This window comes from Gavia stellata, chromosome 7 (assembly GCF_030936135.1).
Source record: "Gavia stellata isolate bGavSte3 chromosome 7, bGavSte3.hap2, whole genome shotgun sequence".
NCBI classification, from domain to species: domain Eukaryota; kingdom Metazoa; phylum Chordata; class Aves; order Gaviiformes; family Gaviidae; genus Gavia; species Gavia stellata.
The window spans coordinates 19142192-19168218 of NC_082600.1; the positions used below are offsets into that span (position 1 = coordinate 19142192).

Consider the following 26027-nt stretch of genomic DNA (forward strand, 5'->3'; position numbering starts at 1 on the left):
TGAAAACCTGAGTGTAGATTTAAGCCCAGAGAACTATGGCATAGATGTGTCCTACATGGACTGGAGAATACCTCTAAATGTAATTAGCAGCTGACAATTTGCAGTTTATCCATTAATGGCCCAGCAGGTCATGTGTGTTCTGAAGCTGATAAGGGATGTATATTGTCATAAGATACAAAATACCACCACACTCTGCTCCACCAAAATTTCAAGCTGACATCTAGAAGCTTGGGACATGAAACCATTTCAGAAAGATACGGTCCTTCATGGTTCATTCCCTCTGACCTGGGGAGGAACGTGAAACACTGAATTAAGCACTGTCTGCAGTATTTGATTGGAGATGATTAGAAAGACTACAAATGGTAAATGCTAAGCATGCTAAGGATTTGCTAGGCATGCTTCTGTGCTGGAGATTGTGCCTTCTAAAATGTGCCTGCTCTCTTGCATGACTGAGTATGACCAGAGATATTGTAGTAATAAGGGGCTAATAAAGGAAAGTACTATGATAAAGTAAAAAAATGTAATTTAGCTTTTCACTAGAGCAGGCCCACATGATGGAAAATTCACTCGGATGTGCCTTCTGGAGAGTAAGAGCAGGAGTTTGCTCCCAGAACAACCACAGTCATTAAATATTCCTGCTTTTTTGTTTATTTGTTTACTGCTTTTGTTTTTTGGGTTTTTTTGATTACCTAAACAGAACGTGTTTTTTTCGGGCCAGGCTACCTGGAATTGAACCATTTGGCTTGGGAATGCTCAATGTGAACATGTGTCTTTCTCAGCTTTCATGGGTACTGTGAGAGCTGGTGGGACTGCCTGTGACGGTGGTAATATGACTGGCCACGTGTTCAGCCTTTAGTGCTAGTCAGTGATTTCTGAATTCTGGTGCAAAGAAGGTAGACTTACCTTGAAGCTTTGGGCACAAAAATGTGCAGTTCTATTTGTGTGAGTAGGGCATTCCTGGTTCCAGCTGTGTTTGTACAGCATCCAATGAAACAGTTCTTCCACCTCAACCATTTCTAGTAAATTGAGCAGAGATTCACAAAATATTGCCACTGTGATGAACCGCACTGATAACAAGGTTTACAACTCATCTGTATATACAAGCATTCTAAGTATTTTCTCTTAGCTACCTCCAGGAGAGAGTTCAGTGTGCCGTGGATTCCTGTTGCCTTCACAGGCACCCAGTTCTCCCAACCATACTGGCTCCCTGGTATAAGATGGTGAAGGCTTGGACCAGATGACTTCTAGAGATCACTTCCAACATGCCTTGTGCAACGGTTCTGAGACTGCAGTGTCTGAAGTGCAGGAGCCTGTGTCTGATACTGGTTCTAGCCTTTAATTTATCTAAGACTCCCATAAAATGAGAGTCACATAGACTTTGAGTTTTAGCATTGATTTTAAAGTGCTGTAAGATCTTTGGATGGAAGCTGATATAGTGAAGTAGAAGCAATGATCAGAAGTGAAGGATTTTGTTCTCAGCTTTTCTGTAAAGTGAATCTTGAGTTTCACAGATTCCAAATTCGGTCAAGGCTCTCCAGATCAAAACATCTGTTCTATGGCAGGATCAGTACAGGGGAAGAAGACCTGCCCTTATCTTGATTGATTTATTGATTGACAGGTGGGGGCCAGGACTCCTGCAAGTGTTAGGTAACTTTTATTAGACATTTTCTTTGCTGCAGTTTCAGCCTCACATCTTGTCCTGCCCAGGAGTTTCACAACCATCCAGAACCTGCTGTGGTCCTGCTCAAAACTGGCAGTTCTTGAGGCTAAACAGAGCTCAAGTCTCTACCTCTAAAGGCTCAGCACATCTGCTTCAAGGGCTTGCTATCTCAGGATTTGACAAATCTTGGAAGTTTCTGTCTTAATGTATGCATTAAAGGTAACTAAATGGGTTTTAAAACAAAGAGAGAGAGAAAGGGAAAGAGCCCTTTGAGATGAAACACCTCTTTTTCGAGTCAGCCATGAACTGAGAGTAAGGAGAGCAGAAGAATTGCCAGTAGACATCCACATCACAAACTAATTGGAACAAAGTAAACGTCCCATATCCACACAGTTTTCATTTATCCAGGAAGGTTTTTTGGCTGCAATTTTTGGAACATTGCAAGCAAATGTGGCTCAATCATTATAAAACAGTGAATGCCAAATCTGAGTTAAAGCCAGTTATTTGAGCAGGGATTATAGGCATTTTCCAATGATCACCACCACAGAAATAAATAAATAGATGGCTTGCTATGTATACACTCAAAGGGGAATATTGCCCAACATGCATAGCTCTTTGCTATTAACAGTAATGAGGACACAGCTGTCTGAGCCTGGAAGCCAGTATTTGCAGAGGATAATTCTCAAAGATTTTTCTTCTCCACTGGCTTTTGTCCACTACCCATTCTTTGCTTACAAAAGAGCCCAAAAGGCCCTAACATCTATACAAGAATTGCCTTGGCTTTGTGGCGCTTTTGAGATTGTTATAAAGCATGCTGACACATGGACAGATTCGAAACTCAGATGAAATATGAAAAATTATTTTCTCCCCTGATAAGCTCCCCAATACCCTTAGTGCCAAGCGTAACACTCTCTTCGTAGTCAATCACGACAGCTCCTAGAGCAGCTGGCAAGGGTTGCTGCCACGGACAGAGATCTGAAGCTCTCCCTTCCTAAGAAGGACTTCTAACTCCCACCGCCTGCAGAGCTTGTGGCTGCGCTGGGGTAGACAAGTGATGTCAGTGTTGAGTCATGTATAACTGCTCAGCTCTACAGAGCCTCTAAAGCAAATATAAAACTGCCCCACTGTCCAGACACAAGTTCTGCAAGCACTGTTGGTGCAGCCAGGCTCTTTTCACTGGTTTTATCAGCTAGGTTCAGGGAATAAGGTCTTAGATTCCTGGAGGAAGACAAAGCACTGTAGTCTCTATTGCCTGTGTTCGACTCACACAGTTCAAGTGACATGAGGCAATCTACAAGCCATGCTACCTCCAGCTGGAGCCTCCTTGCATGCTCAAGACAAGCAGCTTTGAATCCTGTCCATTCCCGAATGAGATGCTGGTGATGATTGCTGAAGATTTGTGAGAGATTAGTTAGTGATGAATCTCACATTACCATTCCAGTTCTGCATAATGGAGATACATGCACGGGGTCCTCTTTTTTCATGTATATTAAAGATTTCAGGGTATCCTGTGAGAGTGACTAGAGCATCCATACTGAATTCTCTCTAAGGATATGTACATATTGCACACCTAGAATCTCTCTTGTATTTTCACGTCTCCAATACTTCACTTCCACAGTTGTTTGCATGACATGCTTGAGCAATGGTTAAAGCTTTTGTCATGTTGCACGTCCAAAGTGTCTGCATTTTAATGGAAGAAGCAGCCCTTCCAATAAAAGTTTCTGTTATATCCTGCAGGTGGATATTTGCATCCCTTTGTTTTCATTGTGGCTTTAAATTCTGGATCCATTTGGATCAACTTCTTCTGCCGTATTAAAAGTAGGGCTGTTCTCCTCTTTACTAGTTACTGTGGTCTATTCAGTCTCAGACCTCTCTAGCCTGCCAAAACACTTGGAAAAGGAGCTCTTAATGACTCAGTTAAAATGTACGGTCAAGAAGTTCACTTATTAGAGGAAATGTAAACTGACCACCAATTGGCTAAAACAGCTGGCTGGACTATTTGTGCTAGTGATTTCTCAAAGCTCCCCAGGGAGCGAAAGTGAGAATAGCAGTTCTCTTCTTTCAGTTCTCTCATGCACTGTACCCTAACAGAAAAGTCTTTGAAAGAATTTGTTGGAGGAGAAGCCAATAGGATTTCACAGACATGTTTAAAAGCTTTATAAATAGTGCTTTAAACGCCTATATTTTTAATATATTCCTTCTTACAGAGTCTTTTTAAACTATCTCATGGAATTGCAGAGAAAATATACAATTCAGCCAGGGAAAATTAACTTTTTCAGTGTTAATGGTTCTACTCCTCTTCTGTGAAATTTTGTAAGCCTTCTCTAGAGGTTCTTGCATGAGACTATTTCATATCATGCAGCAAAGGAAGGACTGTAAGGACCTTTTGCTAGAAGTATGTTTTAATTCCTTAGCATGCACTTCCTGGCTCTGACTGCACATCTTTTTCGTTTCCATTGCAATAGAAAGTGTCACTTACATAACCTCCTAGCATCTGGGAGTATTCTCAGTAAGTGCTCACTGGCTCCTCTCACCACCCTACCAGCAGATCTCAGTGTAACATATGATCAGACAAAATAGGTAATTTTAAGAAATGGGTAGTACAGCAGTAACACTCCATTTATTCAGCTGAAAGATATGTTTCCTGCTGATGAAGAGGAAACCATGTTGAGCAGCAACTGTTTGGTACCTCTTAATTCAGCAGGTTCAGTGTCATCAGTGGGATGCTAACACATCTCTACCCCACTCCAGTAGGGTACTTGGGTCGCTTTTGTTCTGCTGTACCACAGCTACTTGGAATAGAGTAAATGCAGTGGTGAAATAACTGAGATTCCCAATCACATGCACTAACCATGGATTTCATAAGTTGTGTAGAACCTGCAACAGGAAATCATGAATCCAGAGTACAGTTATGCTCCGGTCCATGTAGCTGCCATGTTTAAGCAAAGCCATTAATTGAAATCAGTAGTTGGTCTCATTTCTGATCCCAGAATTAACATGCAGACTGTGCATTTGTGCAAAAGCTCTCATGGGACACTGGGAATAGTCCACACAACCGGGTGTGATCTTGTACCAACAGCGAGCCCAGGGAATTGGTGGGAGTGAGGAGCTGTGGTCATGCAGGTGATGTCAAGTGTATGTACCATGCACAGGTCTGTCCTGAGCAGAAGGGGAAAAGGCTGCTTCCCCTTTTGTCCCCTTGCTATGCACTTATCTGCGTGGCTGTCCTATAAATCTCAATCACAAAAGCAGGACTAGAACTGTGCTCGGAGAGCAAAGTCCTTTCACAGTTTAGCTGTTGTTTATCATCTTTGAGTAATGTTAAAAGTGTGCTAGCTAAGGAAAGGCTCAGTTAGCTGGCAGGAGATCTAGAACCTGTGACACATGTTGAGCAATTTTCATTCCAGGCAGAAGGAGCAGCATTACAGATTCATGCCTCACACCATTTAGTATCCACTTCCAGGCTGACCATCTATGTGAAAAAACATTTTAATCCTTGTTTAGCAATCAACCAATAACATAATGCATATGGGATGCAGATAGAAAATGAATTCAGCAATCAACGGCCGGTCCTCAGACACTGAAATATGCAATTAAACAGGTGTTTAGGGAGTTGATCTTGGATTGTGCCCAAGCTCAGCAGGGTCAGTCGTCCTTGGAAAAAAACACTGACCCCACACAGCAGCAGTTTGAATTTGGCTTCAGTCTGCACTTTAGGAATGTGGCACTGTTATTTCTCCCCTTTTCTTATCAAATGTAATTATCTTGAGAAAAAAAAGTTTTGAGAAAACATGTGAGTTCACTGAGTAAAAATCTACTACTGAGGAAATTATTTCTCAGTGTCCAAATAAGGACTGGGGGAGAAGTTTGGGGAAAGTGTTCTGTTCCAAGTAATCTTGGAACTGATACCCATGTTACTGAGCTCGGATGTTTAGTCCTGGCCTGCAATTATTCCTATTAAAAAATAGACATCCAATCTTTGTATTATTTTAAAATGGAGCCCTGAGGGTTATAAATGACTAAACGAGCTTCAGTGTTTGAGCAGAGATTCTGGAACAAGCTTGCAGCCTTGAGCCTCTCTGCAAGAACTTTGTATCTTGAGACGAGGGTGAGCTCCTGGGGTTCTCTTGGTACAGCAGGACTAAAATACAGACAGAAAAAAAAGAAGAAGTAGGGCCCCCAAATCACCCACACCTCCTAGTAGAAGGGGGAAGAAGACTTTCCATGGCAAACTTTTTTCACTCTGCAAGACCTGTGCTCTCACAACTGTCAAATTAATCTTCAGCCCTACTGCGTTGAACCCCGTGGTGCTAATGGCTCTCAAACAATCACGATGGCAAAAACATACCCACTCTTGTCGATGGTTGGTCAAAAGAAGGAAACATAGCTACTACTGTGACCCACAGAAATTTGTGGCATGATTATCAGAATTCATTACTTAAGAAAGGAAGTCATGCATGCTAAATATGTTCCAAATAGAACAAAATGTAACAGTCCATCTGCGAAACAGTGCACATTGCCAAAAGCATATCGTCTTGGAAATCTGCTGTCCACATTGGCTTCCCTCTTGAATACAGAGTCCAAGCAAAGTTTCTCTTCTAATCGCCAAAGTCTCCAAGAATGTGGTTCTAGCTCAGAGATGATAAGTCCATGTCCTCCATGATAGCTCTCTGCTAGGGGCGTTATCACCTTGTCAGCCAGCAAGGAAAGGGAGTGGAATGGTCACAGCACCCTGAGCATGAACCTCGCCTGTGGAGGGATAAGTGTGGTTGCGGATCCCACCACTTTCAACATCGGTGGATGGACTTAAGGCAGCAGTCTCCCTTGTTCCTCTAGTGGCAGGTGCAAATCATCTCCTTGGGATGGAGCTTCTTTGTTAAGCTTTCCACATGCGTTCACTCTGTCGTGTGGTATGTAACCACATGCTCATAAATACCAAAAGGAAACTCATCAATGTATTTATTTAACTTTTTTTTCCGTTAAAAGTAGCTTTTTGTCAAGAAAGTCTTTTCCTGAAGGACTCTGATATTGTCTCTGAACTGATGAGCTGATCTTAAGGCCTTTGTTTCCTTCTGTATTCTTAAATACATAAAGTCCTGTTTATGCACAAAGTCCTGTTTCTCTGAGCAGAAGAAAGGCAAACAGTATCTTTGCTTACAGTTTTTGAACCTCGCCTTCCAGTGGGCAGGTGCTTCCAGGTCCTAAGCACCTCTGCTCCTTCTCCTTTTGTCTGTTGGCTTTTTCCCCTGGCTTTCCACCTCTTGAAGTCACTTAGCTTGCCAATCAATCTCTTATTTCCTGCATGTCCACTTCCCCTAAACTGCAGTTCAGTCCTCTCTGGGCTCTTTGATTCCACAGATTGTCCGTGGTAATAACTTGGATTCTACCTCTTTATCTTGCTTCATGCATCGTAAAGATGCACTCATCCCACATGTCCTGAAAGGAAGGCGGTTGGCATGCCCAATATCTTTAGGCTGATGACTCAACATCTTCTAGCATAAGAATGTTATCAACATTTTCTAAGTTTTCCGTATTTTTTCTGCAGTTACTACAAACATTAGAGGTGTAACATCTCTCACTGAAAATAAAATTTATTGATAAAAGTGCAAACAAAAAATGAAAAAATTGCACATACATACATTTAAATCTTTGCAAAGGAGAAATCACTTTGAAGAACTTTACAAACTCCTATCCCCATTTTCAGTAGTTTCAGTGACCAAGATAGATCTCCTAATGGCCTAGGAAATGAAAAAAGATGTAAGGTAAGCAGAACATGTCTGGTATGATTGTTATGAATATAGATAAAAATAACTAAAAAATGTTAAATCATTCAATGAAGACTGTAAGACACCACTTTGACCACATAATCTGTCTTTTTTGTGACACAGGCCATAGAACCTTCCCAGCAGTGGTGTTTCAAGCACACAATTTTTGCTACAGCCTATTTCAAAGAAAAAAATATTGTTCAGGTATAAGGCCCTAATGTAACAGAACATCTACCATGTGCTTTATAAGGTTTTTCAGGTGGTTAATCAGTAGTACTGCTAAAGTTTGTGCCTTATTTTTATTTTGAATTTGTCTTCTAAACACTAAATTTCATCCCATTGTCTTTTGCTAGCTTTAGTCACCATCTCCAGCTAAAAATTTCATTTCCATGAAGGTATTTATAGACCCCAGGCAAATATACCTTGAACCTTTTCCTAAATAGATCAATATATGCGGAATTTTCTTGCTCTGAGACAACTTTTCATGACCTGGAATTACTCTTTGGAGATTTCCTGATCTCTTTACAATATCGCTTTTTGAAGTGTTGACACCAGAAATGTATTTCAGTAATTATTTTACTAATGTAATATACAGTGGTAAGAACAATTTCCTGTGTCTACTCAGTGTTCTCATGTTTATACTTGCCCTTTCAGCAACACTGTGTGAGGAAAAGTTCGTGGTCAAGTGATTATCTTTAATGACCCCAGGGTTATTTTCATGACCAACCTTTTTTACTCTTGATATATGACCTTGCATTTGTTTGCCTGGAAAGGCGCTTTCAAATGTGCCCACCATACCTAGCAAATTACTTTTGTATAAGAGTTCTGTTCGCTTTTTAGTTCTTAACTCCACTAGCTTGTGATCCTCTGCATTTTATTCCAAATGTAGAAAACAGTGGACCAAAACCAGATCCTCAGAATCCTATAGACACTCACAGTATGATTTCATCTTTATGATTCTCTCCTGAGCTTTCTGGTCTCCTAGTTTTAGCCTCTTTTGTATGAGCAGCAGTGAATATGTCTGGTCTTAATTCAATGGATTATTGTTTTTCTTTTAATGCTGTTATTTCTTGTGATATTATTGATGCAAATGAGCGTGGTCTCAGTCCTGCATTCTTTGTGGACATGAGTCAGTACAAAAGATCACTACATCTTCTGATAAGAATTAGCCTCCCTGGTGAGATGTGGTTTTGTCCTGCAGTTTGACATCTAGGTTTTCTTTCTGACTATATTCATATGCTGTCCCATTTTTTTTTTGTATGCGTGACTTTTAAATTATTTGATTTTTTTTATGTATGGGCAATGAATTAAAAATTTCATTCATTGTTCTGTGATGTGGCTAAGTTCTAAAGAGTCTGTGAAGATTACGGCTAACTTTTACAGATAATAGAACACAAAGCCAGTAATTTTCATGCTAAACACAATTAGTTCATTTATTTATTTTGAAATTGTAAATGATAACTATCCAGTCACCAGGCATCCAGCCATCCATTAAAATACAATCTCTACCAATAAAAATAAAGCATCAGCACATCACATCCCACAAAAGGCAGCCAGTCAGCCAGAAATATTAAAAAAACACTTTCCCCACCCTTCCAGTCCCCAAATGAAACCCCATTGCCCCAGCCACCTCACCTTTGTCAAAATGTCAAGTAAACAGAGCATCACACCCCAGGACTGCTGGACCAAACCACCACAGCCATAAATTTTTAAGGCAGACACATTGAGCTAAGAGAGGGGGCTGTGGTTCATTTTGGAGTACTTAGGGTCAGGATCTTGCATCAAGGGCTTCCTGACAAATGTATACGGAGATGCCTCCTAACTATTCTCTCATTCAGTCAGTAAACTGAAGGTCTTTAAAGCTCATGGCTTTGAGCCATGAGGCTCTGTGTTCATTCTAGGTGGTATTTCTTAGGAGGCAGAGTGCTGTGGTCTGGATGGGCCATGTGGTTGCTCTCAGTATTCAGTTGGGAAGTAACAAAGTGAATCATTCTCACATCAAGTCAAATTTTAATTTCAAGCTGGACTTCTGCCTGAACTTATGCCTTTGGAACTAGCTGTGGGAGCAGTAATGTGAACACAACAACTGGAAGGATGGATGGGAGAATATAGATGACTCCTAGTTTGATAGCACACAGCAGCATAATCAAGAGCTGAGACATCCCGGGCCAGTGCTGGCCAAGCACTGCTAGGCAAGAGAAGTTTTGAACAGGGATCCATCCTGCCCTGCCTTGGTTCCTTAGTGTGGTTTTAAGTGCTGAACAGCTGCTCTCTCAAAATCAGGAACATTTAAGGAGTCACCTAGAGCCACTAGTCACTTGGGAATATTTGGATTTATTCAAAATCATTAGGTCTTACGACAATCTTTAACGTCGTCTTGTTTTCATACATAATTTCACAGCAACAGTTCCAGTCTGTAAAGGTAAGAAAAGGTGTCGTAGCTAGATAACCCTCTCAGTTTGCCACTGACTGTCAATAGTTCTCTCCCTGTTTCAGTAACTACTGGAAGCTTTGGGTTCAATGCATCACTAGGGTAGGACGGTAACATCGTGAGTAGCATAGAATAAACGAGTTTAGCTGAAAGAGCCTTTGATGCCTCTGAGGTCTCCTAGTAGAACATAATGCTTTCAGAATGATGGATAATCTTTTACTTTAGATCTCATTAGCCAATATAGAGGCTGCATGCAATTTCTGAAAAAGTTGCATCTTTAAGTGTTCATATAATAGAGGCAGGTTGTATTGAGCTACATGAAGGACTGCAAGTCAGAAACCTCTGTGACCTGTTCTTGCTTCTACCTTGTTGAGTGGTCACAGGCTAGTCCTTTAATTTCTTAGTCTTGAATTTCCCAGCTAAAATTCAGGGGCACTGATCTTTATCACCAAGTGGGACATTACAGTGTTTCATAGTACAGTTTTATTTGAATTAGGATTGGAAGGTTTCAAATAAAAATGGACTAATTGTGAACTGGCTCTGTGTATAAGAGGACAGGCCCTGCCCTGAATAGTTTTAGATGCTAAACAGTGAGGGAAGCTGGACTATGACAGAGATTTTGTTATCCCTGTTTTTCAGATAGGAAGCAGGGCATTGAAGATAAAGAGCAAGGAGGAGTGAGGGTAAATTCTCAGCCCGTGAGCTACAGTGTGGTCACTGCCACTGTGCCAGTTCCTTGTCATGCACAGTAACTACCACGTACCTTAATCTGTTTTCACTGAGGACAGATCTAATTTATATTTCCTTCCCAGTTCATCTCATGGCAATTCTTCTTGTAGCCACATACTGAGTAATCTAACCAAAATCACAGAAGAGATCTCCAGTAAAACTAGCTGTTAGTAAAGCCTAGACTTCCTCTTGGGATGGAGGTAATGTTTTGTAGGAATCTTGATGATGAAAGGTACTAAAAGCAGCTTCAGTATTACGAAAACCATCCTTGGATATCAGTGACAGGTGACACCATCTGATGATTTCATGATACTGATGCCAAAATCATCAAATATCAATCTATTAACACCTTGAATGGGGGACAGTGGGGTTTCTAGGATTTCTTGCTAGCTTGCTTCACTTTAGTAACTCTTCTGCTCTCCAGCTGATTAGACTTTACTTTGGGGCTCAGACAAGTCATTGTGGGATTTCTTTCCACGATCAAGACTGCAACACAAATTTTGCTGGGTCAGGGGCACTCTTCCAGGCTCCAGAGAACTGCACCTCAGGGGCTTCTTAGCCACATGCGCTGTCCTTGTATTGAATAGTCCTTACAATTTTTTATTCTATTAATTTGTCTTATCTGCTTTGAACCTACAAAACTATTAACAATTTAGTATCATGTACATTTAGCATCAGAGTTTTACTCTAGTATTGTATATCACCCATCAGAAAGGCAAGGTGATACAAATGAGCTTTGAAGTGATATTCCCAGGGCATGAACACACTTAGGATTTGTGTTTGAATGGGACAGAAATAATAAGCTGTGCAACCAGAATAAGGAATTATTTACACATTATTTACTAGCTGTCAGATTGTTTCCACTTGCAATTTTCCACTCAACCAAAAATGCCCTGGGAGTGTTTTGATATAGTTTCTATGCAGGCACTTAAGTCTAGTGAATCCATTATATGCAATCTCTTGAAGTTTTGTGGATAGTTTTCTCCCCAATGGAAATAAGGGGCTTTTTTTCCTTTCCCTGTCAAATGTCTAGTTTTGACTTTATCAACCACACCAGTTCTCACTGTATGCTGCACTGTGAAAATGGGCTGGGCAGGCACCCTCTGTCCTCCCAGCTCTGATATTCTTCAAGAGGATACCTAATGGCTAGCCAATTGTTGCACCAACATTTTTCTCAGTGTGCAAATATCAGCTTTCACTTAGTGAGCCCGTGTAATGTAAATAACCTCTGGCAGACAGGCTGGGATTATACTGCCTGTTTGCACTGAGAAGGCTGCTTGCCAAAAATGATTGATTTGATTGCATTGGCTGGGTCTGTAAGGGTTTAATGGCGTGTCATGGTAAGGGGCAATCTTAGAGAAAGCCAGAGACATGTAATATAGAACTGGGTGTGTGCACTCAGGCCTAAGCAAAAAGATTTCATGCTGCCAGTAATGCTGCTTATACTTGTTGGTTGCATAAAACTTCATTAATTAAGTCAATGAGGCATCATTCAGTGTAAAACATGGGGAGTCAAAGTGCTCTGCATAGACAACTTCAGGTTGGTCAGGTTTTCTAGGGGCAGCAGAAACTCCACAGGTAGCCTCCATTGTAAAAAAATTTGCATTCAGATGGAAATAGGTCTCCAATACTACCGCAAAAGGTGAAAACTGGGAGTAAGCAAAGAAATCTGCTTGGTAGATAGCAAAGAGGAGTCATGTCTTACTTTTCCTGAGTGATTGTACTGCTGCTCATGCAACTGCTACAAAGATGACTCAGGAACAAAACTGATCCTGCAGCCACCCATTGCTTTTGGTGAAGGGTGCATGTTGTACCCCTGCAAGAAAGATGCACCACAGCATCTTCAGTCTTCAAACAGCATTGCTGCCATAGGTGGTGGTAAGACCCTGCCCCTCATTTAGTCTCTACTGGTCTTCACCCGTTAATATTACTGGAAGCAGGGAGCATGGAAAATGAAAATCTCCTTTGTAAGCTCATGGTAGGCTAGAAACAGCAGGGTTGGACAGATCCCAAGGTCCCACTCCTAAAACAGTAAGCAAACATGATAAATAAAAAGCTTTTTCATTTAGAAAACATTAATGTCATCCTTACTAAATTTATGCTTAGACAAAATCTGTGTTCAAATACTGCCAGTTACGTGTGATATGCTGTACGAAGGGAGGATCCCGAATTTTTAGCCCAATCGCAGAAGCAATAGATGAACTAAACAACACATCGATATACCTATATAGGCTAGACTTATTATCTTACTCCTTTCCCACTTCCCCCATCACTTTGCCAACCTTTCCTCTGGCCAATAAATATGTAGGAACTGATTTCCAACATATGACTCACCATAAATTGCTCTGGTACAGAAGTTGGCAAGATAAGAACTCTAGACTCTCACCGTATATATAATATGTATGTATTTATTTATATTTCCGAACATGTTAGATATGCTGCTGTGATAGATTGGATCCATTTCTTCATGACTGCTGGGATTTTACAGCCGACTGGCTGTGCTGGGTGCATCAGAGGCAGATACTGAGACATAATTCCTGCTCTCTGCTGCCTGCGCCAGCCCCGTACGTTTGTGAGATACTTTCAGTCATGACCCAACAAAGTCTGGGTTAATAAGAATCAGGGAGGGATCAAGGGAGTAGCATTGCTCGGATGACATAGTACTTCAGCAAAGGCCAGCACATAGTATGCTGGAATAAAAAATAGTTTAGGTATCAATAAAAAAAACATAGAAATCTGAGCTGGCTGAAAAAAATGACACAATTTATCTTTTGATATTTCGATTTCTGACATCTAGAGGCAAACCCAATGCCAGAAACATCAGGGAAGAGATTGAGTAAGGAGGGATTCAAATTGAACTTATGACTCTGAAAGGCATTTTTAATCAGCTAGGTTCCAGTGTCCTGGTGTATATAGCTGTAGGAATGCTGTTCACCTCCTTTGCAAAAAAAAAGCCCACAACAAAAACACCCTAAGGGGTTGTAATAAAAAGCCAAATACATTAAAAACAATAAGGATGGTAAAAAAAAATTAAAAAGAAAAGAGTTTTATTGTCAGGAAATTGATTCCAGGGAAGTATACATTTTTTTTGTCAGATAAAGGTTGATTTTGGTTGAACCTTCTGTTAGAAAATTTACAGTGAGATAATCCGCATTGGTGGGGGTAGAAAGTAATTTTTTTTTATATGTCTGAGTTGTGTTTGTACATCACTCTAACTCCTGTTCATCTCTTACTCCGCAGTGGGGTTATATAGCCCTTCCAGCAGCCTTTCCCTAGGGCTGAACACTGCCCTGTAGCATGGAAATCCCAGTTCAGTGACAAAGCAAATGTGGAAGTAATAAAAAGCTTGAGGTAATGCGATCCCTTTCTTGAGGAGCTCTGAGAAGCACTGGGACATCAGCAAAAGGGAGAGATTTGATGAGCACCCTCAGTTCTCACTGCCCTCAGTCATTTATTATTACGAATTTTACTTCATGTTATGGTCGTTCTCTCTACTCCACCACACTTTGGTTCCTCGCACGGAGCCAGTGTATACATTGCGAGTACAGGTCCCTGTACAGTGTGAACAATCTTTTGTTGTTGCCATTTCTAATATTTTCTTGCTGTATTTCTGTGTTGCAGATGTGGATGAATGCGCTTCAGATTCTCACCAGTGTAACCCCACCCAGATCTGCATAAATACTGAGGGGGGCTATACCTGTTCCTGCACTGAAGGCTACTGGCTGTTAGAAGGCCAGTGTTTAGGTAAAAACCTCATGCGATATGGTATTTGAGCATCTGAGTATGTGCGCCTGTGAATAGCCGAAATAATGTACTGAGCATCTTTGTCAAATACATGATTAAACCTTCGGCTACATGGAAACTGTCTTTCATCTTTGTAAGTGCCAATGGTATGATTGGCAGAGAGACTCACTCGTAGAACAAAGATGTAGATGTAAATACCATAGGACTAGCATCCATGTAACACGTGGGATTTTCATATTCCCAGTCTGAATGATTCCCTTTCATATAAGATCAATCACAAGCATGTATACAAAAAGATTTATTCCCAAACAGACCTGTCCTTTCCACACCGTGACAGTGTGGACCCGAAGGGATCAGTATTTGATACCAAGAAACAGGCCAGTAAATACCTAGATTCAACCTATCCTTTTGCTTGGGAGTCAGAAAAAAATCTCCTCTGAACCGGGTGCTGTCTTGGTACCTTCCAAGTAGTTTTACTTCGATTTTATTATTTTCCTTGCAGCAATGTCCTGTTCATCCTTTTCAGCCCCTTTTGAAATAAACATCCCTCAACAAACAGCATGGGAAAGCCTTCTAGCTGCCCTGTCCTCCAGCCCATTCCCCTCACTTGACATGCCCATGGGATGATGAAGTAGATGTTAATTTGAGGTACACAGATAGGACCTAGGAGATAGGATACAACTTTTTTTTTAAAGTTTGCTCATTACTATTTTTTTCCCCTTGGGGCAGGCTGTTTGCCTGCCAGCTCTGCGGAGCTGGACCATCCTGTCACACCACCTCCGCTGGAAGGAGAACAGGCTTTCCCTGCCCATTCAGCCCTGGAGCCTCTCCAGTTATTTTCCAACTTTCTCCTCCCAAGTACCAATTCCAGTGACAGACTGACTCACGGCTGCTTTCCTAACTACTGCAAACAGCTGCTGTGTAACCCACCTGGCAGGGACAGAGCTGAGCCTCATCCAAGCCGGGGTCTGTGCAGCCGTAGCTGCTTTGGGGAGTCACAGTCTTATAGTTCCCCTGGGATATGAAGTCTCCAGGACACCTGCTCCTTAATCTCTGATAATTCCTCTTCTCTTGGGAGAAAAAGCTTGTGCCGGGGGTTGTACAGGTGTATGTGATGGGGTGAGGATGAGGGAGGGCAGGGAGGGGGATTCTGCTCTGCATCACCTGTTTTGTAACCCATTTACTTCTCCCAGTTACAGCCCAAAGGGAAGGATTGTGTGCAGCATTCAGGATTTGGACATGGTTCTAAAGTACTTTACTGCTTGATGGATATACCAGAGAACTGAAATGGCTGCATTGCTGAATTGATTTGAGTATCTGCTTATGCTATTTAAAATAGGCAATAACATCCCAGTGTTGCCCACTTTAAGTAATCATGGGGTGTATTATTGCAAGGCAATGCAAAGAGCTAAAAGCAAATTGTGTTTAGAGTTGCTATATTTTTCTCTAAGCGTCAAACAAGACTCAGTTTTCCATACTTTCCACTGGTCTTGGAGAAGTGATTTTTGCTGGCATAAAGCAGTAAAAGACCATTTACTGTAATCAGAGGGCTGGGCTGGGTTTTAGAGACAGGCTTTTTTGGTGTGCTGTTAGTAAACCACAGTTACAAAAAGCTACATTTCTATCTGTTGTAATTCTCCCAGTAAAGTTTATACAGGAGGAGCCAGTACAGCAGTATCCACACAACCCACCCACAAGAAGCAGCCCTGTAAAAGTCCTTATCCTCAAAATGTACCACTCTTGAGGTACCAGTCCTGCAAAAGCCAAAGCATGTATTTAAAGTAATGCATTGTGTCAGTGAAATGAGGTATTAATTTACTTAAAACCCATGTCACTTTTTGCAGGATTTGGGTCAAGCCTACTGCTGGTGTGCATACCATAGCTGACCCTGGCCTTCAGGTTATCTTGCTATTTAGAATGCAGTGGGAAATAAAAGCTAGTAAGGGTAAAACTGAGTGTCAGTGTCCTTGTTATTTTCCAGAGAGTATTTCCAAGACTTTTTACATTTTCAGAATGGTTTCCTGAGACTTTCTATGGCAAAACTGCCCCAATGAGGCCAACAACATAAACTTGAATTGCAGGATGTAGCTACTTATACAACCAATTCACAACATTGTTGTTTTTATGGTATTACCACATCACATAAATGTTCAAGTCATTCAAGAATTCAGTTTCCCAACACATTCTTAATATTTAACACTAAAACAGGAAGCAGCCAATTTAGCTAACAAATAGTGAACCACTGGAATTCATGCAGATACATATATGTCTACGTGTGAACCATAGGGAGAATACTGTCATTTTGATTTTCACGTGCATTGGGTCATTTCACCAAAATCTGTGCCTTCCTGCTTTGCTCCTTCTGGCAAACTGACTGCAGAGAATACACTTGGTTTTCTACTGCACAAACTTAACTTCAAAGCTTTGAAGGTAGCCATTAAAAAGATTTCCATAAATCAAAAGCCAGTTGATACCAAAGGAAATGTAAAGCCTCAGAAAGGATGACTACTCCAGGTGTTTCAGTCCTGTTCTTTAGTCCAGGGGCAAAATTCTTCTGGCGCTTACCATCACACATATCTTACAGCATTTTCTTGTGCTTGTAACAGTCAGTTGCATGTATTGCTGATGCTGCAATTCAGCCCAAACTGCTATTTTGGCATTAAATCTATTGTTTACATTTTAGAGTCTATAACTTGTCAGTTAAAAATTCATCTAAAATGTGACTATTTGAAAAAAAGTCTTTAAAGAATATCCTCTCTAAAAAAAGAAGTATTTAGTAACAAGTACTTATTGCTTTTCTAGTGAGTAGCTTTGGTATATGTGGAGCTAAAAAATTTTCTCTCTTGATTCTGACAAAACTTTGCTACAACCTTGGCTGTGCTTGAGCTGATGGGCTGTGCCAGCTATCAGGCATGCTTCGAGGTAGCTGCTTAAAGGGACTGACTCTGGGCTTCCTGGTGACATCACATTAAGCTGAAGATTACAGCAATGACAATCAGTTCATAGGACATACTGATGGATGACCACATGTCAGCTGTGGATAAAACCCCATTACTATATCTTCTGGGTAGAGATGTATTTTAACTATAACTCTGGTTCTGAACACCTGAAAGTTTGGCTGTTATATCCGCAACCAGTATGCTGGGTTGTTTCTGTGTTATTGGTACCGTTGACTCAGTGTGTTTGCTGCTTTGTACCTGCATGTGAAAATGCAGACAACTCTACTTCTCATCTTTCCCATCTATAGATATAGATGAATGTCGCTATGGCTACTGCCAGCAGCTGTGTGCCAATGTGCCCGGTTCCTACTCCTGTACGTGCAACCCAGGCTTTACCCTTAATGATGACGGAAGATCATGCCAAGGTACTGTGTATGGTAAACCATGACTGAAAACTTTGGTCCCAACTCAGCAATACCCTTAAAACGTGCTTAGTTTCCAGAGTACAAGTAACATTCCCAACACTGCTCTTGAAAAATGTTCATCGGTTTGTCAGCCTGAAATATTTCTGTAGTTTCACAGTACCTCAGGGAGGTACAGGTGCAACATGACCAGGGTATCAGGAGAAGTATGCACAGAGGCCTGAGTCCCCTAAGATATAGTTACTCAATTCACTGAAATTACCAAGAGTTTAGGCACTGAATTTACTTTTAAAATCTGAGGCTGTGTGACCCACCTGAGACAGGAAAACTCTGTCAGATCAGTAAATTAGATCTGAGCCTTCCAAGGTCCAGGCTAGGGTCCTCAGCGTTAGACCACCTTTTGCTGTGGTGTGCTACCTCAGTCAAAGTCAACACAACTTCTTCATAAAGCCTCTCCCTAGCCAAGCAGGGAGCATCTCCCCACATGCTGCAGGAAATGGTCTGTGCTAATGATGTCCAGAAGCTGCTAATGTCCTAAAAGGAAAACAAAAAATGGTTTTGCCTTAGCCCTAGCTTTCCATGAGGTCCATTCCTCATTGAATTATCTTCCTCAGGAATATCCTGCTGCATTTTGTCTCAGGTCTGTTATGACAAAATCAGTTCAATGGTTTTAAAATTACAGGATAAAGACAGAAGCATTTGTAATAAATATTTCATCCCCATCTTCCACATAATTTTTTTGATTGAAGACATTCCCAAAATGCTTCATTTCCATGCATGTTGTGTTTCCAACATGCTATTTTCAGGCACCAGCTTGAATCCCAAAAAACAATACTGACTTGGTTATATTTTTTCAGAACAAATGATTCTGACTGTACAGCTAATCTCTTTGAAATGCTTTACAGTAATGAACTGAAAATAGAGTTTGGGGAGAAGTCACTGATGCGTTGGGCATTGGTTTCCCATAGATGTGAATGAATGTACAAGCAACAGCCCTTGCACTCAGACCTGCGTCAACACCTACGGCTCTTTTCTCTGCCGCTGTGAACCTGGCTACGAACTGGAAGCTGATGGAGTTAACTGCAGTGGTAACTGTCTTTAGTTATTTATTGTTTTGGTTTCTTTAATTCTATTAAGTTTTCTTTTTCCAATGTATTGTTTTGTACATGCTTTTTAAAAAGTTTTTTGCCTTCGTCCATGGTTAGCAGCAGGATAGCTGTAACTCATATGGTCTTCTTTCCAGTTAAAGCACACAGCAAATACCCAGAAAAGCACAATGGAGGAGGGCTGCAAATGGTTTTAAAGAAATAAGCTAAATATTAAAAAGCTCCAAGATAACAGCAAAGCATAAGAAAATGGTTTGTAACGCTGAACAGGAAGCTTTATTAGAGCAAGTAAAGTAGGGATAGTCCTAGAACATTCTTCCATGATTAAAGAAATACTTTATACAAAGCACTTTTCCATTTCTCTGTTGAATGCATGTATTCGTCTTGCTCTTATGACTTTACACTTCTGCCTGAAACCTTCCCCAGTTTCCCCTGTATGGCTCTGGCTACACTTCAGAAACAATATACGGTTTCTTAGTACAGCTATTCTGATCTGCTCAGCTCATAGCAGAAGAAACTGTGCTTATGTCACTGTACTTTTTCCTCTCTCGTCTTTGTTTTTATCTTATTGCTTTATTTGAATTGAAGGCAAAACTTATTTCTGTGCTTAATGTTCCCACAGCCTGATAAAATTAGAGAATCCAGCCAATATTTCTTGGAAGGAAAAATGCACTGGAAAATACTTGTTTTTTAATTTACAGTAAACAGATGTAACATGCTGTTTCTGAGAGAGAAGACATGTGATATGCAGTATGTGTATAGATTAGTGTTTCCAAAGCTGTTTTTCCCTGCAAACCTCCTTATTATAAGGGGAAGAACAAAGACTTAAATCTCTAAAGGGTTTTATGCATTTAACCTTTAGAGCTGCAACACAAAACTTATGTTTTCTGCTTTCTAATGGAGTTTCTGCTTCTGAGTTAGGCTCCTGCAACTTTTCATGTGCTCCTGAGCTACTTGGGGGCCTGAACCACTTAAGTTCAATGCAATGCCACGTAAACATTGCCAGTACAAAATGGTGACAGAAGAGGTGGTGCTTAAGCCTCATCCATGTCTGAGAGTTAAGCCAGCAAAAGGGACTTTCCACCTCCCAGATTTAGAGCAGAAAACCTTTTCTTGACAATTCTGTGCAAGAAAATGTTTGTCAAAGCAGGTCAAATTTCTCTGGATGAGCTTCTTTCACTTCACAAGCAATCACTAGACATTGGTGAGGCTCGCAAAGGGAATGCCAGGCTAGGAGGACACTCCTATAAGACACCCAGGATCCAGAGCTACTTCAACAGCCACTGGTTTAGTCTATGGCTTAGCAGCCAACTTACTTTGAAGATGAGAGGCATCCCTGCCCCAATTCAAGGAGAGAAGCAGAGATTTCAACCTGGCTTTCCCAACATCGGCATTATTTTCTAACCACAGAGGTCTTGCGTGTGCATTAGATGTGTTCTGAAATGCCCACCATCTTGTCCTCTGCAGGTAGTCAGCAGAATGCCAGCAGTGTTTAGGAACAGTAAAGGTGTGCCTGCCCTGTGTGGGCTCAGCAGCAGAAATGTAGGACCCTCAGGGCTTTACGTCCCTCCAGCACTTGACAGCAGCTGAACACAGGTTATATGAATGCGATGTGCTGGAGGTCTGGGCTAGGACACTTCAAGGGGGTGGGCGATATTTTGACTCAACCCGTGGTCTGTGTTGTCAGGAAGGTGTTTTTTCCAGTGAACTCGCTGGGGCAAGTCACACTATAACAGGGCTATGGAGGTGTAGAATCCCTTTCATCTCCCTTTTGATAATGTGGTTGCAGCCATAAAGCCACTTTAACATGTTTGGACTTCAAATACTTTCCAATCCATCTGCACAAAACACCAAAAGTGGATAAATGGACTGAGCCCACTTTAGAAGAAAGGGAAATTCAGTCTGAAGAGTAAAAGTGATTTGCCTGGGAGACTCAACATGTCAGAGCTGGGAATAAGAACTTGGGAGTTCCTGGCTGGGGCTCTGGCCTTTGTTTCTTTCTTCCCCTGAACAGGGAAATCAGGAAATGATTAACTGCAGCCTCCCTCAGTCTAGCGCCTTTGCCTGTGTTTTCCCCTCAGTCAGCCATGCTTCCATGTGCAGCTCTGAAGTTCGTCTTTCTCGCTTGAGCACAGTTCTGCAGAATGCAATGACTGGTGAATTCGTGAGTGCAAGGGGAAAAGAGCACAACTTCTGCTTTCAATCAGAGATTTGACAGACTGCTTAGCTTCCTGGGTATCATCTGGGAGATGGCTGGGCCATCCAGTAGGTCTGACCCAAGCTGGGTTGAGCTCTGTAGTCTTGCTGGAATGTCTTGGAAGTAACTGGCTGGAGGCTAAGAAACATAAAACAGCCGGGTCTGTCTGCAGGAGTTCTGCTGGGATCCATGTGGTCCTGGGAAAGGGAAGTTTGCTCTCCAGAAAAAAGAAAAAAAAAAAAGAAAAGAAAATCACTGCCAAGTCTCTCCTTTCAAATTACAGTTGCAGCTTTGTTGTTGGAGTAGCTCTATCTCTGACGTAAAACAGAACTGAAAGCATGGCCAGCTGGTGACAGGTATTAGAAAAGAAAAATAAATAAATAAAAGCCATGCATTGTGTTCAGCAGCAGCTTTGGTTTCCCTAGGAGAAAAATGTTTAACCAAGAACTTGTTGTATAGCATTTTGCCAGGTTGCTGCAGAGCTCTAGGGAGCTGGAGGGTGCCAAGCTCCAGCTGGGGTGATGGGCACGTAGTCTGGATGGCCACCTGCCTGTGGGACTGCTCTTTTGACTGTAAAGCCAAAGACACTAAATTTTGTTTTACCACTGCAGACATGGACGAATGCAGCTTCTCAGAATTCCTCTGCCAGCACGAATGTGTGAACGGGCCTGGTTCTTACTACTGTATCTGTCCTTCGGGCTATAACTTGCTTGACGATAGCAGAAGCTGCCAAGGTAAGAACATTCCTGCGCTGATTAAAACCTGAGGGGACCAGAAAATAGGTCTCGTGTCTGGAAAGAGGTTTTCAAGAATTGAGATGCTTGGTCTTGGCATTGCACAGTGAAACACTCGTAGCGGCCAATTATGTAATTCTGGTAAGAATGTCATCACGTGAATAGTCCTGCTGAGGTCAATTGGTGTGTTAGTGTTAAGTAAGACTTTACCAACTAGAAAATAGCCACACAGGAAAGCCCTCAGATGTTCTCCTCTCTGCTGCATGTCTCTCTTTAGTTTTCCCATTCTCTAAGGTCAGAGAGCTTGAGCAGCCAATTTCTTTTCTATTTTTGCAGCACTTAGCATATGGGAGCGCTCTAATAAGCAGAAATTAATGGAGTACAAACTGATCTTAAAAGAGGGGCCAGTTATCAGAAGGACGCTTCTCATGGTGCAAGTGTGTTATGAATTTTGCTGCAATTCCTTAAGCTGGAAACTGGTTTGTAAGAGTGGTGTCTTGCACTATTTCCCTGCTTTAGGCTTTCTCTTGTTTCTTGTGTTTTAGATATCAATGAATGTGAAACCAGAAACTTCACCTGCACTCCACAGCAAACGTGTTTCAATATCCCAGGAGAATATAAATGTTTAGACCCAGTAAGATGCGAGGATCCTTATATCCAGATTAATGAGAAGTGAGTAACATACCCACAGCCACAAAAGCAAATTCTGTGTGAAGCATATCTAGAGTGAACCAAATAAGCCGCAGTTTTACAACACAGCCATGAAGTGTGTCTAGAGAGCTATACATACATGCTGTTGCTGCATTTACCATTGGTAAGCTTTATAAAAACAATAAATTGCAATTCCTTACCAGGTCACCAGGTGGGATATGATATGATACTCAGATGTGTGGGAAGTTAGACTGGAAAAACACTTACCAGTGAGTAGAGAAAACACCAAGGTTTGTGATGTAATAAGAGGCATTTACTTACATTACTAACTGACTTCATATATGCTCAAATGCAGCCTGCTTATTATTGTATTTCCTGTAAATATTAACTAGCTTATGTCTAGGAAGTACTTTAAAACATTAGATGATAGTTATAGCAGGATACAAGTAGTTTCCTACTGCTCAAAGGTTAAAAGTGCTGAAAAGTCCAGAGACTAATTTGCCTTGTCCAGAAATCGGGTATATCTGGATGGGGCTGTTAGCACTGTTACTGTCTAAATTCGGAATTATTTGAGCAAGCAGAACAATAAATCCCAGATTTCTAAAAATTGTTTGTTTCTTTTACATTTTTGTAGCAACTTGCCTGGGGCTCAAAATATTTCAGCTCCAGACAGATCTTTATATATTGCAGCCCATAGTATTTAATCCACAGTGTTTGCACTAAACCCAATTACTTGGGATTGCTTGGTAGCCTAATGTATTTTATAAAAAGGCAAGAGATGAAGAATCAGCTTCTTTCCATTATAATTTATTCATGTCTTTATACTGCTTTCTGAACCAGGGCATCTGAGGAGTGGACACATTCTATTCTTCCAGTTCTGGGTTTACCTATCTTCAGAGGTGGTAGAGTCTTAAACTGGAAGTTGAAATATCTGAAGCCTCTGTATCTAAATTCCCCAGAGCCCAACTATAGAGTCCTCGCAGATCAGCTTGCACCAGAACTCTTGATCTCTGAGCTTTGTGTTTGGTGGCTTTGGCTTGTGTCTAGATGTGACTGCATTTGATTTGTGGCATACGTCTAGAAGTGGTCAGTATAAAAGCCAAGTGAATTCCTTGCATCTGTGTTTTCTGTGGAAGGAATTGGGTGTTTGTAATGCCAGGAGCCTTTTTACAGGGGACATGCCAGATGAACTGTCTGAAATTGGTGTCAGTAGTGGAGGTTATGGAAAAAATAGGCCAAAAGACCCAACTCTTTTCCAGTAAATTCCCCAACATGGCTTTTATAAAGGGACATCCTGCCTCACAACGTTATTAAAGTTCTCTGAAGAACTCAGCAGCATGTGGCTAGGGCACATGGGCTGATGCAGTCTGTTTGGGTTTCCAAAGGCTTCTGAAAAGAACCTCACATAAGGTTATTATGGAAAATAAGCAGCCGTAAGTAAGAGAGAAGTTCCTGGCACAGAAGAATAAGAGGTTGAAAGATAAAACATAAATAGAGTATAGTATTAAATTGTCAGCTTTCACAGTGGAGGTCTGAGCTGGACGTACTTTGTCCAACATATTTGTAAGCAACCTGGGAAAAAGGATAAACCATGAGATGGGCAAAGTCTACAACAGTATCTGAGGACAGTAGAGAAAAGCGTGGGCAGAAAAGAATTGCAGAAGGAGCCTCAGTGACTGTGCAATAAAAATGGCACAAGCTGATGGATAAGAAATGCACTAAGGGCTGATGAATACATAGCAGACATCTTTGTTTCAAGAATTTCCTGAGTCACAAACAATTGGAGGCTGTTGATGGAAGTATCATACACTTGGCTCGCTATCCTGCTCTTCCACAGGGCTCTGCATTTGATGCTAGAGCTTTGGTTTGATTCAGGATGTCTCGCTGTATGTTTTCATGTAGTATATAAAAGATTGTTAAACAGAGAATACAACATCTATGTAGCACCATCAGTGAAATGATCCGACACTTAACATTATTTTGGGGACAGTTCAGTTTAAATAACTACCAGAACAAACATGTACAGGGTATTCTACACCTGCAGAGCTGCCTTAAAGAAAGTACAGATTTTCAAGTGATCTAAGGAGACAAAGGATGCCAAGATATTTTGGCCTAGAAGACAAGAAAAAGGAGGCAGGTATATAGGTAGGCCAGAATAGCAGCACAGAGAATACTAAAAGGGAGCAAATTAATTACAAGTTTCATCGATTCTTTTAGCTGGTCGACAATGTTATTCGTTTATTTATTTATGCAGATGCATTTGCATTTATAGAAACAAATATTTCAGCAATTTGTAACCCCTGATGACAATTCTATCTCTGACAATTAGCCGTTGCATGTGTCCAGCTGAAAACGCCGGTTGCAGAGATCAGCCATTCACCATCTTGTACAGAGTGATGGATATGGTGTCCGGGCGGTCTGTACCTTCTGACATCTTTCAGATGCAAGCAACAACTCGCTACCCTGGAGCCTATTACATCTTCCAAATCAAATCAGGAAACGAGGGCAGGGAATTCTACATGCGGGTAAGTCTGGCGCTTGTTGAGAGAAAACCCAGGGTATCTTCTTGTTAGCTGAATATCCTTCCAATAGCAGAACTCAGTTTTTGACGAATATCATTTAAACCTTCAGTATGAGGCATTTTTACATGCAGACCTGCAGGGTGGTGTGCTGATCTGCAGGGGTTACTGGATCTTTCAGGAAGGTAACCTACCCAAATCAAGCACACTTGTTTTATGAGACATTAGGTTCAGGAAAGTCCAGGGCCATACCCATGTCTAAGAATAGCTCATGTCTCCCATGGTCAGGAGAAACTGTTGTGCCAAACTTTTTTTTATTTGATGGACAATCAGTACTTGTCACTGAAAGAGTCAACATTTCTTTTTTTAAAATCTTCATTGGAAAATGAAAAACCTGAAAACCAAAAAATAAGCAAAAAACCCCCCACCCCTTTATCCCAAGAATTGAATTTCTGGGTTCTTGTCTTTTATTTGTTAAGTATTTTTTTCATTGAGCACACACATTTTATGTAGATACTGTTAGAGAAGACACAACCACTTTTTTTTTAATCTGATTTTTCCTCAGAAGACATTTCTGTTCCCCAGTCATCCTCACCGTATCTGTGACATGCAGGGTTGATGGGAAGTGTCTGCACAGAATGAGGCACAGCCACCAGGGATGGTGGCATTCAGAAGGTTGATTTTTAACCCTAAGCAAAACCGGGCTTTGATTTTCACATTAAGTGATGTTCAGTGGCTATTGGTGGTTCTCAGGCCTCACAGAAACTGGTAGCATGACAGATTTCGGTAGATTCCAATACGCGTTTCTCCTGAGAGCCTCAGATTCTCACTGTTAAAGAAAAGAAAATGTTTCAAAATTCCAAAATGACAAATGGTCCAAGAATGATCATTCTTGGGTCATTTGATGCACCAGGTGCTAAAGGCTCCAGCAACCAGCATCGTTGCTCGAGTCTGCTAGTTTTCTCTTATTTATTTGTCACACAGCCATTCATTTGTCACCCAAAACACTCCGCTTGCACAAGCTGTCCTTTCCCCTCCGTTGGCAGCAGCATCGTTCCCGTGTCAGGCTGGTAGCCAGCAGGTGGTGCCTATTCCTTGCTTTGGGAAGAGCGAGAGCAGTGGGCGGGAAG

At 41.3% G+C, this 26027-nt stretch overlaps 1 protein-coding gene across 1 annotated transcript in view; it reads left to right on the top strand.

Moving 5' to 3' along the window:
• FBLN5 (fibulin 5) overlaps positions 1-26027 on the top strand; it is a 46603-nt gene that overhangs the window by 18681 nt on the left and 1895 nt on the right. Inside the window, exons 5-10 of the mRNA XM_059819599.1 lie at positions 14207-14329; positions 17577-17693; positions 18659-18778; positions 21605-21727; positions 22273-22399; positions 24708-24903. Of these exons, the coding sequence (XP_059675582.1) occupies positions 14207-14329; positions 17577-17693; positions 18659-18778; positions 21605-21727; positions 22273-22399; positions 24708-24903 (806 nt within the window). The remainder of the gene's footprint in view (positions 1-14206; positions 14330-17576; positions 17694-18658; positions 18779-21604; positions 21728-22272; positions 22400-24707; positions 24904-26027) is intronic.